Below are 13,541 nucleotides of genomic sequence, written 5' to 3'. Positions count from 1 at the left end.
TTCATGTGGCTCGCAAAATTTTCCGCTCGCTTAATTCCTGTTTAGCTTGTTCGTTTTAATATTGAGTTTAACATTGAATATTGATTTCTTGTAAGAGCATAATTGTTGTTGAAATAAATTTGATACAATTAATGAAAAAAAAAAAACAAGATTAACCCGTAAAACGATTTCTTCATTATCTACCTTTTTACGGGCGGTCATATTTTCACTGGTTCTTTATATAGTTTTTCAAAGATTTCATGCAAAGAAAGTTTTCTGGTTTTTTTGTTGTGCTGATAAATTTTTCGGGATTAAATAATGAGATTGGTATAAGTGGGCCAAGGGACTCAACTTCTCCACCTGTTGTCAAAGTTTTACCAAAACTAATAAGGGTCACAATATTGAGATTCCCTCCACTATGAGGCACGAGGTTGAATCTTAATGGGTTCATTGAAGCTTGCATTTGAGTTAATAAATAAATTTGTCTAAATAAATAAAATTGCGTTGTAAATACAGTATTTAAGGGCAGAAATACCAAGGACTGTTATACCAATTGTGTTCACGTTTCTCACGACTACCAAATTCTTTGAAGCCTAATTATCTGATAAGGCACAAAAACACAGCCAATGAATTAATTTCTATAGAGTTCTTAAACAAAGCTTTAGTACTCAAGGAGTACTGCAAGAGAGACCAACAAATAGTTACTAAAGTTTTACATTTAATGATAACTGACCAATGACTATCGGAGAATAGAATAATTGCAGTGCAATGAACCGTTCAGTTATAAAACGGTTACATACTGTTCATTACACCAATGAAACCTTATTAAAGACAATAAGCTTGCATGATGATTGTAAAATAAGAGAAAATCTTTCTACTTCCATACCTACGACTTATGAAATACTTGTTAGGCCCCACCGAACTTCACGATAGTTCAAACAAAAATGATTTTGTATGGACAACGAAACAAAATCAATCAATGCAATAAAGTAAATAAAAATATTCAAATTACAATTTTTTTCTAACTACCTTTTCATATACACATAAACCGTGTATTTCACAATCCATCCAACAGCATCATAATGTATTATAATAACAAATTTGACTGATGTTCAATTTTAGAACTAGATCAGAAGCGTTAAAAAGAAGCATCCCAACAGATCCGAAGGTCATCCGTGGGTAGTTCGTCCCTGGCCTGGATGTGGCATTGAATGGATTCTGGCTCTGAAATCGATGCCAATGGCGTCTCACAGTCTGTCTGTTGTTTGACGTCATCTGAAAGAAAGTGCTTTTACAGGTCTCGTTATGGTGCCAAAACGACGGGACTAGCATGGGGTGGGCGGTTGGAAAAACATCGACTGCTATTCGAAAACGAACTTTGTTTGTTAGAATTGAACTTATTTTGTTATTTTAAATTTCATTGAAACAGTTTTCGTTTTTATATCTTGTTTAATGAGATTGTTTCCGGATTACGTATCGGATTTGCTGTTACATAAAAAAAATGTTTTTAGTTCCGTGTCAATACGTTTGACGTGACCGGGAGTGATGTTAAGTAGTAACCGTAGGACAGGATCAAGTGGAGATAACTTATGAGGGTCCTATGTATCAGCGGCGTACCTTAGGACTACAACAACAACAACACGTTTTGTGAAGCTAGCATACATAACCCCTCGGGGTAACTAGCAATGGGTAGGCAAAAAAAATGTCGCTAATTCTAAATGGAACGTCTTATCGGCTATTTATAACAAAGATAGATTTCTAAATTCTAAATTCTAAGATATTTCGAAAACAAGAAGTTTACATGTCTTTTGGTCTGAAAGGCTTATGAGACTTCGATTTGATTCTTCATCTTGTGAGATATGTGAGCTATCGAGAATTGATTAGGATAAAACCGTATCTAATACCGTGTTCCCAATTAGGCTAATACACAATAATAAAATTAGTTTTATCTTTCTTTTAAACTATTGATACTAATCAGGATATTAGACCGAAGTTATAAAATTATTATACTGTCATCGGTCCTTTTTGCATGTGCGAATTCTCAAGTTAAAACGAGGATGTCTTAAAGTTGGTGAAAATGAAATTCAAAGATTTAATTACAAACATGCGTACCAAGCTAATAAAAGAGTGTTAAAATGTCATTACAGTATAAGCACTACGACACACAAGTAAGTTTATCAAAAATTAATACGTCTCTCTACCAAATACTTACAGCACCTAACAAGTTGAAAAATAAGAGCTTTGGATGTGCGTGGGTGATTATGTGAAATTGGAAGACGCTGTACGTCGTATAAAAGTATCCATGTCACCCACGCCGCTTCAACGCTCTGTGTGTATGATAAATTAGATGCACACAATGTGTGTTCATTTATTACGCATTACTTATTACAAAAACAAAGAGTAAGAATATTACAGAAACATTAACTTTATTGGCATTGGTATCGTGCCGCGTGATTTCTTCTTTTTAATTTGCATATTTATTTAGTTCTATTTTATTTTCAATGATTTTAGTTAAAACTAATTTATCGATTTATTCTCGAGTCTTTTATTGTCATTTTATTATTTACGGCGTTTAGAATGTTAAACGGTTTTAGTGGTCACAGGCGACTTAGATTTTATTCGTCGACATTTGACAATGTTCGAAATAAAATAATGGTAAAAAACACGATATTAAATCGTTAAATTAGTTTTAGCTATTTCAGGATTAACGAAAACCCATGAGTAAGATATAATGAATTTAGGTTCGTTATTTTTAACTGACTCCAAAGGAGACAAGGCTTTTCTCATTTTAAAACAAAGTAAGTACCTAAGGATAATTCAGTTCGATTATCAAGTAAAATAGAACAGGATAGTATATTTCTGTTATATTTTTACAATAAATATAACACAATTTCATTAGGTTAAAATGGTAATTATTCTAATAAAGCCTCTTATTAGCTACGTAAAAGCCAATAGGATTTTTTACAACTGTCAAAACCGAAATATTAAGTGTATTATCTATACAACAAACAAACGCTCGAAAACGCAGTAAAATTTTCGTTTAAAAAGTATCTTGTGATAAATATAACGGCCGTCTGGTGTAGTGGTAAGTGACATGGTCACTACATAAGGGGGTCGCGAGTTCGAATCCCGCCAAGGGAAGATATTTGTATGATAAATATAAAAATGTCTTTTCCAGGGTTATGAATGTATATTAAATATATGTATGTGTATAATAAAAATATTACATTTACTTCCGTTATCTGGTACCTGTAACACAAGTTATTTACGAACTTACCACGGGACCAGTTAACGTGGCCTGATTGTTAGTAAATATTTATTATTATTATTTAAAGTCAAAAAGGATTGTATTGGAATGTTAGTTGTTGATACAATGTAGAGAATTTTTCAACTTTCGACCTTAAAACAGTTATTTTATGTGCGTCGTTAATCACAGGCCAGCTAGAGGACTTGTGAAAATCGTCTGGGGGCGTCATACCTGGGACTGCACAACTCCATGGCACCAATAATTCGTAACAAAATGCACTTTTGTACCCCAGACGTTTCTCGTCTAAAAATATTGAAAATAAAAATAAATACTAATACTGTCATTTATATTATACATACCTACTGATTGATTATTGATGTTGGTATAAATGAGTCGTCTATTATCAAAGGTGGCAATCTGACTTTTGGACAATGATTGGTAAATCAGAAAAACGAATTATTGACTTTGTATTCCATTGGCAGTCACAAAACTCTTCGGAACGAAATCTTAGATAAATAACAGGTTAACTATTAACCTTTATTTAATGCAGGTTTTGAACCGTATTCTTTGAAGGAGACGATTATATTCAAATCAATCTGTATTGACATATAAAAATATTTTTTTTGTCCAAATGCACAGATTGCCGCCTTTGATAATAGACGACTCAAATATCTAACTGAGATTGATAGATTCCAACACCGTTTATTCGTTTGGATTGGAATTTTGATGTTGACACCTCGGAATGTTTTTTTGTCATAGTACCATTAACAGATGATAGGTGTCACGCGAGTCACTTCCACAAACGCGTAAGTAACTTTCAAATATTTCATAATTGATAAAATATATAATATAGAGTACAAAAATATTCTACCAATTTCATTAATAATACGACGGGCCTTCCCCGCTTCCTTGGTTATTTCCAGAACTTGTTAGCAGCTACTTGAATTGATCATGACTACTAACTGTAACGAAACTACATAATATATTGATGTAGGGTTGTTCAAGAAAATAATTTAGATGGAAACCAATTTTTATTACGCTCAATTATGGCTCATCGTACTAAAGTAGTCTTTATAAATTCCGAATATACAAATTCTAAAAAATGCTTGCTCCATCTAGCGGCCTTTATCGTCATTATTCAAGCGTTTGAATGCTAAAAAGATAAAAGCTACAGCACTAAAACAGATGGCGCTTAAAAATCTGTTCAACGAATTCACAAATTTTGATTTTGACAAACTTCGTTTTTTTTTCTGGCTTAGATTACTGGTGGCCCTGAGGCCTTTCCAGTTTCACCTGGACAGGGGGGCGCGCAAAGGCTCAGTCAGGAGCGGTGGGATTTGCTAACAGGTGGCCGAGCGCCTCCGAAGGAGACAACAACTCAAGAGCAGTTGCTTCGCGAATTAATTTACTACCGGATCGGAATCGCGACCCGCTGAGAAGATTCGGCGAGAAACTCAGCGGACTGATGTATGGGTTAGGTTGCACGTCGAACTCTTTATCGAGTTCGACAAGTACGGTTACCGGGATATCTAAGCCTTCCTCGAGTGCTAGAGCTGAAGGCGTCTTATGCAAAGGTTATTGGATCTGATGGATCCGTAAAGACGTGGCCTATTTTGTAAAGAATGTTAAATTGTATTAAAACTAATAAAAAAATAAAAAAAAAATAAAAAAAAAAAACTTTAAACTATTTTTCAGCAACTTTTTCAGTGCAAAACCGGAAGAGTTTACAGTCCACGGTCCACCTAATACTGTGTGGCTACAACTAGTTTGAATATTTTGATTGAAGTGGTCAAGTCTTAGTCTATCAGTCTAGTTACTAGATAGACTCTAGTATTCTATATCGGTGTGAGACTACATACCACACTATCAGACATACATAATATGTATATCTATATTGACTAGTGAGTCTAGCATAGTGTCTGTATACCTACTCTTTGACGGTGTCTTTGAAATTGGCTTGGTCTTTGATTGAAGTATCAAGCGGTCTTTAAGTTCTTCTATAAAATTGAAGTTGCACATTTTCCATTTAGTCCAATACCTACCCTAGCTGTTTGTAAAAAATCAAAACTATTATAACAACAACAATATTATACCAACATTTATTGTACTGAAAAAAAAAAACAAAAAAGTGTTTTTAATTTTAGGTTGACTCAGTGGTGCAGTAGTTAGCGGCCTTGACTGTTGTGCCGAGGGTTGTGGGTTCGGTTCCCACATCGGGCAAACATTCGTGTGACGAGCAGGTTTGCTTGCTCTTTGTCTGGGTTTTTATTTTCTATTTATTGTAAAAATTTAAAACTCATATAATAATTATTTATGTCAGTTTCCATAAAACAGAGAATGCTAATTTAAGGCAAGATGACGGTACATGATTTGTTAAAAAAACGTCTAAATTAAAAATCAAATGCAATGAATTTATAGGATTAATCGAGATATTCCCAGTTGTTATCTAACCGTTTCATTACAAGCACGAATAACGAAATCTAGTATGCAAAATATTTACTTTATCCTTTTTAGGCACATAAATGACACATCAAAGAAAATGGGTTGTCGCGATATACTGTGATTGTCATTGCCAGTTCATTGGTTATTTTAAAATGAATTACCGTTAAACAAATCAAGGTAACCACTAGGGGGAAACTAGACAGCTGCCACATCCAGCCGGTCCAGTTTAGAGCCGCGGTGCGCTGCTACAGTTTGCCAAGGAAGGGGCGCTGTTTAACTGTTGCATAATAATAATCGTGTGTATTTTTTTTTCTTTTTTCACCAAACTGCCAAGAGTAAGGAGAAAATTTTTCACAAAAATTTAAAATTGATAAGCCCCAGTCTTATTATTTAATGCCTTAAATTATCTATTAATTTAAAAAAGACTGTATCTATGTTCATTTGTTTGATATGTTTTTTTTTATTTAACGCGTTTATATCTACACCTAAGTAGCTTTGCATTTGCCAAAATTGAACCTTTTGGACCTTTTGAATTTAGTATTATTATTGCTCTCCCTGGTCAATCGTACTTACGAATGGTATGGTGTTATGTGGTAGTCTGAAAAATATTTAGAATCTGGTGTCAGTGAACTCCTGACAGCGTTTAAGGAGTAAACAGTATTTATGTAGGTAAGTATGAATGTATCGAGTAAACTTTACTTAAGTAAACTTGTCTACCTAACTGTGATGAAACTAAAAAGGCGATGATGAAATAACACTTTAAGCTCAACATATTAATTAATAGGGGTTAAAGTATAAAATTGCCGTTTTATTGTAATAGATACTTCGAATTGACTTAGAACCTTCGTGGTTTGCGATTTTTGAGTGATACTTTTTTCAAATGGTACCTATGAGGTTCTTCTTTTAAAAAACGTGCAACATTCGATTGACGACTTTCAGTTGTTTTTTATGCAGCTTAGACAAGAAAGATGAATACTTCGAAAATTCGAGTGATTTTTTAAAACGAGCTCCGACGCGGAACGAACGCTGCAGAAACAGCTCGCAATATCAATGTTGCGTTTGGAGAGGGGACTGCTAATGAATGCACCGTGCGATTTTTGGTTTAAACGCTTTCGTGATGGAAATTTTGATTTGAAGAACCACGTGGAAGACCGCCCGCCCACACATGTGAATAAGAATTAATTGAAAGAGATGGTGGAAGTCGATTCGAGCCAAACTACCCAGGTATTAGCAGCATGGGTTAGCGTTACCTTACCAACAATGTTGACTCACTTGCGTCAAATTAATAAGATAAAAAAATATGAAAAATGGGTGCCTCATGATTTGACTAATCTGCAGAAAGAAACGCGTGTCATAACTTGTGTTGCCTTGTTGTATCGATACAGAAATGAAGTAATATTGGATTGAATTGTGTCATATGATGAAAAATGGATTCCTTACGATAAGCGTAAGCGAAAAATGCAATGGCTGACCTCAGGTCAAACGCCGCAACAGTGTCCTAAAGCAAAGCTTAGGTACCAATAAAAAGGTAATAATAACTGTTAGGTGGTCTCAGCGTGGTGTTATTCACTATAGCTTTCTCCGATCTGGTCAAGCAATAACGGCAGAAGTCTACTGTGCCGAACTCCGAACAATGATAGCAAAACTTGCAGTGAAAAAACCCCGAATCCTCGATCATGAATCGATCTTCACCATTATTGCTCCATGATAACGCGACACCTCATACAGCACGAGAAACCGTTTTAACTCTACAGGAACCGCAAATATAAACCATTCGTCATCCTCCGTATTCGCCAGAACTTGCTTCAACGAACTACCATTTTTTTCGTGATTTGGACAATTTTCTACGTGATAAAAGTTCTCTTCCCAGGAGGCAATACAAAATGCTTTCACACAGTTTGTAGAATCTAGATCACCAGAGTTCTATCGCAAAAGCATAAATGACCTTCCTATTACATGGCAGCAATGTATAGATAATAAATGGTAGATATTATGATCAAAGAAATATGTTAAATGAGAAAAAAATTAATTTCAAATTTTCAGTACAAATCAGTAATTTCATACTTTAACCCTTAATATCATTCGAACCTTATCATATGCAAAAAATATCAAATTGTAATTTAAAATCCATTTCAATTTCAGCCCCGTGGGCGCACAAATCTTGGCGAAAAAATATGAAAAAATAATTTGTGTTGTTCTTCACAAGTTAGTAGAATGGTTTAGGTATGTGCCGGAAATGCGTGCGTCGTTTACTTAAAGCAAGGTATGTTTTAGATATAGATTATACATCATATTATTATATGAACCTGGCATTAAATTAATGCAAGTGTAGTAATCGCTTACGCGGGCCGCATAATTTGAAACTCCTTCAAGTCATTCAATCCCATTTTTGCAGGATTGCCGTCGGAGCACCGTGATTCTGCAAATAGTGTGGATCTCCATGATGACCTGGAGCTTGACTCAATCAGTAAGTTTATATAGTCAGCATCAATGCGCCACTTTGAGAAGACGGCACGACATGAAAACCCTCTTGTCGTGGCCGCCGGAATTTACATATCCGATCCTGTTGGACCGAATGGTAAACTGTCGACGTCGCCCTAAGCACGTCGCCCTAACTGATTTTCTTTTAATATTAATAATTAATTAATATGAATCAACTTTAAGAGAGAGATAGAAAGAGAGACAGAGAAGTCAATATATCCTAATACATGTCTCATTCAGTCTTATGCGCGTCGATAATGCCCTCGTGCTCTTACCCACAGAGGTATTAAATTGAATTTGGGGGATGATTGGCCCCTTAAAAAAAAAGCAATTCGGCCGACGGAAAATGTCTGGGAGTATTGGCGACTTATTTTTAAGGATATTGCCTAAAATATACGTAAAAATCAGCTTTCAGAAAATACGTGAAGTAGGTCATGATTTTATGTACCTTGAGTACCTGATACCTGAAAACTGGCCGTCTAAGCAAGGTAGCAGGTAGGCATGCGTTCTTAGTACATACTAACACTACGCAATCGGCCACATTTCGTTCATCAGAAAATACGTGACATCTGGGGGCCCTGGGATCTTACTCTACATCTTCATGTACCGTATCAATCTTAAGAAAACTTTTGACAACCGCATGGATATATTGCTGGTACACGGTATGCTTGTCAAATTCTACTAAGAAGTATATTATCTTCCGCTCTGAAGGGTTATTCCGACAAAATTGAGACTTCAACTAGTCGGCGTCGTCCCGGGATGTCCCGTCGACCCGGGACAGGTAGGAAGGATAACAGTGTTCAACACTGAAACCTGATACGTGACTCACCCCAAAGAAGCTTGGGTGCCTGGACTCTACATTGGCTATCCCAGTTGACGGCCCACCAGGTCGCCCAGGCTGTGCCGCAATTGCAATACCTACAACTGAGGCAACCTATATTGTGGGCTGGAAAAAGCTTACAATATTTCCATGTGATGGGTTATTGGTTATATAATAAAAGATGCCGGGTAGAATAGGACTACCTCTGAAGTTAAAAAGCAACTATTTTTCTAAAACGTTTTAAATTAAGATAGCGTGTGAATGTAATGATAATCTATTTAAATGCTGGAAGTTATGAGAGATTTGCACACGTTTTTTAAATGCTTACAATCCTCTAGTACGAGATTGTTGCCACTAGAACGTAATTTTTGTGGAAGCTTCTAAAAATTATGGCACCACGCCTTGTGATATTGTCTTCTGGCTATACCTGTTACAGTTCAATACTTGTGTAGAAGTGTGGGAAAATGTAATTAAATTTCATTCTATAATCAATGTCATACCATTTCATTTCATTTTATTTTTTAATCAATAAACACCTGGCGTTGTTACAAAACATTTGGCTGAATGGGCTCTAACTCCTTTACCCATTGCCTGGATGGATTAAATGAATAAAAACTCTATGGTGTTTGCGGCTTCTGTTTGGCAGCTTGTTCTTTGTGAACAAATGGCAGCCAGTGTTAGCTTTATTAATATTAATATACCAGTGCGGGCTTCGGTTTTGCGAAGCCTCAGTTTATTTCTACTTATTTAAATCAAATTGAATGTAACAAATACGGCTTTCTTTAAAGTATTTGTCAGTGTAATTTTCAATCAGTGTATTTCTGCATTTTATTCGTTGTCGCTGGCCGCAGGTGAGGTGATAAAATTGTCAATAATCGAGTAAAAATGAATGAATAAGTTGTTGCCGACAGTACGTAAGCCTTCAATTAATAAAGGATTATTTTCTCGTGGTAAATATTAACTAAAGGCAGTAGATTACAATCATGTTCATTTAAGTTCACATTTCATCCATGTATTTTAAATTGTATAGTGCTTTCTATAAATTCTATATGACAACTTCGTTCTGCGCAGCAACCGTTTTCAACAAAGGTAGTGAGCAGCTCCGGTCCCGGGGAAATCAATACTGCAGTTTATTGACACGGCGCAGTAATATTCCATAATTGTATATACGCGAGAGCCTCTTTCATAGCTTCGCCGGGCTTCGGACCGTGCAGTACTCTCCACTCGCCCTCACTTGACCTCAATCTTTAAAGAATTTAGATTTATCTTTTACCTTTCAAAATCAGTTTCAAATAAGTATGTTATAAGTGAAGTGCTTTGTTTTAAAAAAAAATTGAAGTAGGTGAAAAGCCATTACTACTTCATCCCCACCCATTACCGGTATTGATTTTTCTTTTGGTGAGTCTTTCTGTTGAAATTTGACTTATTTTAGAGGATCTTATAAATTATAATAAACTTAAGCTAGATACTTGGTACAAAATGTATTTAAATATTAATTTAGAAAATTGAATAATAAAATGTAATTTGTGTGGATATTAAATTTTATTAAATTATGAATGAATTTGCATCACATTGCTAACATATTTGATATCTCATGGTACTTTTTGCTTTTTTATTGCTTTTTTGGAAAATCAATACTAGTCAATATTGGGTGTCGCCAAGAAAAATCTTGCTGGCATTCAAACTGTGGTCACACAAGCCCAACACAAATCAGAATATGAAGTATTTCACTTTTGTTTCATGTAAATGTAGACCACACCCTCTTCTCGGAATAAATCTTGTTATCGTAACTGGTATTAATATCAGTGCTTCACAATTTTGAAAATCAATAATTCTCAATGATTATGTTCCACATTTAGTTTTATTTGTAACTTGTTACATTGAATTATAAATTTCACTTCTCTGTCCAGTAAGAAAATATCAATAGTGAAACAAATAATAATTAACGAATTAAGAAATAATACAGCTAGAAGATGCAATACAATCTAAAATATTTGGAATACATTCACCCTTTCAACTATATATTTCATTTTTTTACCTTTAGAAGAACTGCAATAGAATAATTAGCTTATAGGATCTGTGAATTGAAATTACATCAAAATGTGTTTAAAATTCAACAATTCATCAGCATCTTACGACAGTGACTGTTTATTCCTTATTTAAAAAATGTGATATTTTAAATGAAACTTGTAAGACTGTTTATTCCTTAGTTAAAAAATGTGATATTTTAAATGAAACTTGTTTTATTACACCACCCTCACTTAGTAAGTAAGTTGCAGCTTATACATTCATCAATCAATATGGGAGATGTCCATGACATTGCTTTTACCATTTTCTACTATATTATTGTTAAGCTATAATTTGGCAAGTATACTAGCCACTTTTAATGATTTTCAGCCATCGAAGTAATAATGACGAGTTCATTATGAAGGAAATGGTCGGAGGATGCTGTGTATGCTCTGACGAGCGGGGTTGGCCGGACAACCCTTTGGTCTACTGCGATGGAAATGGATGCACTGTTGCCGTACACCAAGGCATTGTATCACACAAAGATATTATGTATATTTACTTAGAATTTGTTGTAGATTTGAGTTATTATTAATATACATATTTTATTTGCAGCTTGCTATGGAATTGTTACAGTACCAACTGGTCCTTGGTACTGCCGAAAATGTGAGAGTCCTGACACAAAGGGAAAAGTTGTAAGTCTTGTCTATATATTTCTACTGTGATATTTATAAATGGTTTTGATGTCTATAAATTTGAGATTTGTTGTTACAGAGATGTGAGCTTTGCCCATCAAAATCGGGCGCATTAAAACGGACAGACACAGGTGGATGGGCGCACGTTGTATGCGCCCTCTACATACCAGAAGTACGATTTGGAAATGTTACTTCTATGGAACCTATTGTTCTCAGACTCATACCACCTGAGCGTTACAACAAGGTGAATTTTGCAATTACTATTATTTTCTATAATTAAAAGTCTTTCAGTGTAACTAAAACTAAGCTAATGTGAACTCTGCTATCTGGCTATCAAAGGTTATCATGAACTGTGCAAAGTTGGTGGTAAATTTATTACTGAATTAATTGTGTAATAGATGCCTGGCGAAACATAGATTCAATAATCTAACGCCAGATTTCGCAATATTATATCCCTCTGTACGTATTATGTATAGGTATGTACAAGGCGAGCTATCCGGCATGCCCGGGGACCATTTCCCGGGACGTCGATCAATATTGCAAAGCGCGCATGCGCCACGGCACTCAATTGAAGATGCCCCTCCCCAATTATGGACGGTTGAATGTACTTTATTGATTCTGCACTGCACTGAAATGGAAATGTTTGTGATTATCAACTACAACGCTTGTGCAATAAATCTCTCTTTCGTTTTAGACATGCTACATTTGCCATGATCTGGGCAAGTCTCATAGGGCAACTGCAGGCGCTTGTATGCAATGCAACAAATCAGGTAATTGCTATTCGTTTATTAGGCGATTAAAAAGATTTTAAAAATAAATTTCGAAACACATTGAGTTGAATTCATTTGCCCTAGTTTCTTTGGAAAATTATTTGGAATTTGATGACTATAGTTTCGCAATACGATTTATTTATTACATTGCAAGTTAAAATGAATGTGCTGGCGTGGCCGAAAAATTTTGAAATTGGTACATAAATTTTTTATTAGTAATTTATTTTGATTATCCGAAAAATTTCAACACCTAATTTTAAATTAAAGTAGGTTTTTGATTTTCTAAAAATACGTTTTATTTAAAATTTAACAAAAATTGTTATTGAAACGATTGGATTAACGAAATAAAACAGGAATTGATTTCGACCATTGCATATTAATTAAATCCATTACATTGTTCAGAGTAAACCTATTTTTACATGAATTGAAAAGGAAAATAATTTTCCATAATGTTTTTTTTTTTTTAATTAAATGAAAGGCTTTAGACTCGTTTTTATCAAGGCAATTTTCGATCGTTAGGATGTAAACAGCAATTTCACGTGACTTGCGCCCAAAGTTTGGGCTTCCTATGTGAAGAAGCAGGCAACTATCTCGACAACGTCAAGTACTGCGGCTACTGCCAACACCACTACAGCAAATTGGTGCGTACTAGTACATTAATTTTACTTATTTCTTTCTAGATACATCGCTCGACTTCAAAGCTATATGGTCAGATGTACAAATTAAAGTTAAAACGTTTTTTTTTAAATTATTTTTCAAAATCTTTTATTTTATTTGGCTCGTAATTTCCAATTTTTGGAAGCTCTGTACCTGGCCCTAAAGTGAAGTCGAGGTCATCGCTCATGTAAACACAGTCAATATAGACTGAATTAGAAAGTTTTAATTAGACGAGTAGAGTTTCATTCAAGATCATAATTCTCCATTAAACACTGTCGTTTGACTCGAATATCATTTTATCCTGATCAAAGGACGCATATACATTGGTCTGACATAATATCATTTATGTCTTATCTGGCTTTCATTTTTATGCAGTCTCGAATTATTATAGCACACGCATTTTAAACAATAACATCATGGGATCGTAAACTAATTTATGTTGG

General features: G+C 34.8%; 1 protein-coding gene across 23 annotated transcripts in view; it reads left to right on the top strand.

Moving 5' to 3' along the window:
- Positions 1–6,158: 6,158 nt before the first annotated feature.
- The window catches only part of LOC101742568 (protein AF-10), a 44,172-nt gene continuing 36,789 nt past the window's right edge, over positions 6,159–13,541 (top strand). For 20 of the 23 annotated variants that reach the window (XR_009973879.1, XM_062670262.1, XM_062670254.1 and 17 more), the window contains exons 1-6: positions 8,481–8,644; positions 11,367–11,503; positions 11,592–11,671; positions 11,751–11,915; positions 12,366–12,441; positions 12,961–13,082. Coding sequence is in view for 22 of the 23 variants with exons in the window: in XM_062670262.1 (XP_062526246.1) it covers positions 8,496–8,644; positions 11,367–11,503; positions 11,592–11,671; positions 11,751–11,915; positions 12,366–12,441; positions 12,961–13,082 (729 nt within the window). In the remaining variant the exon portion in view is untranslated. Of the gene's footprint in view, positions 6,338–7,810; positions 7,932–8,480; positions 8,645–11,366; positions 11,504–11,591; positions 11,672–11,750; positions 11,916–12,365; positions 12,442–12,960; positions 13,083–13,541 lie in introns of those variants that run through there. The other 3 variants (XM_062670212.1, XM_021352567.3, XM_062670195.1) reach the window with 3 other exon arrangements.

This window comes from Bombyx mori, chromosome 1, assembly GCF_030269925.1.
Source record: "Bombyx mori chromosome 1, ASM3026992v2".
Classification (NCBI taxonomy): Eukaryota; Metazoa; Arthropoda; class Insecta; order Lepidoptera; family Bombycidae; genus Bombyx; species Bombyx mori.
This window is presented reverse-complemented; position numbering and strand designations above follow the sequence as displayed.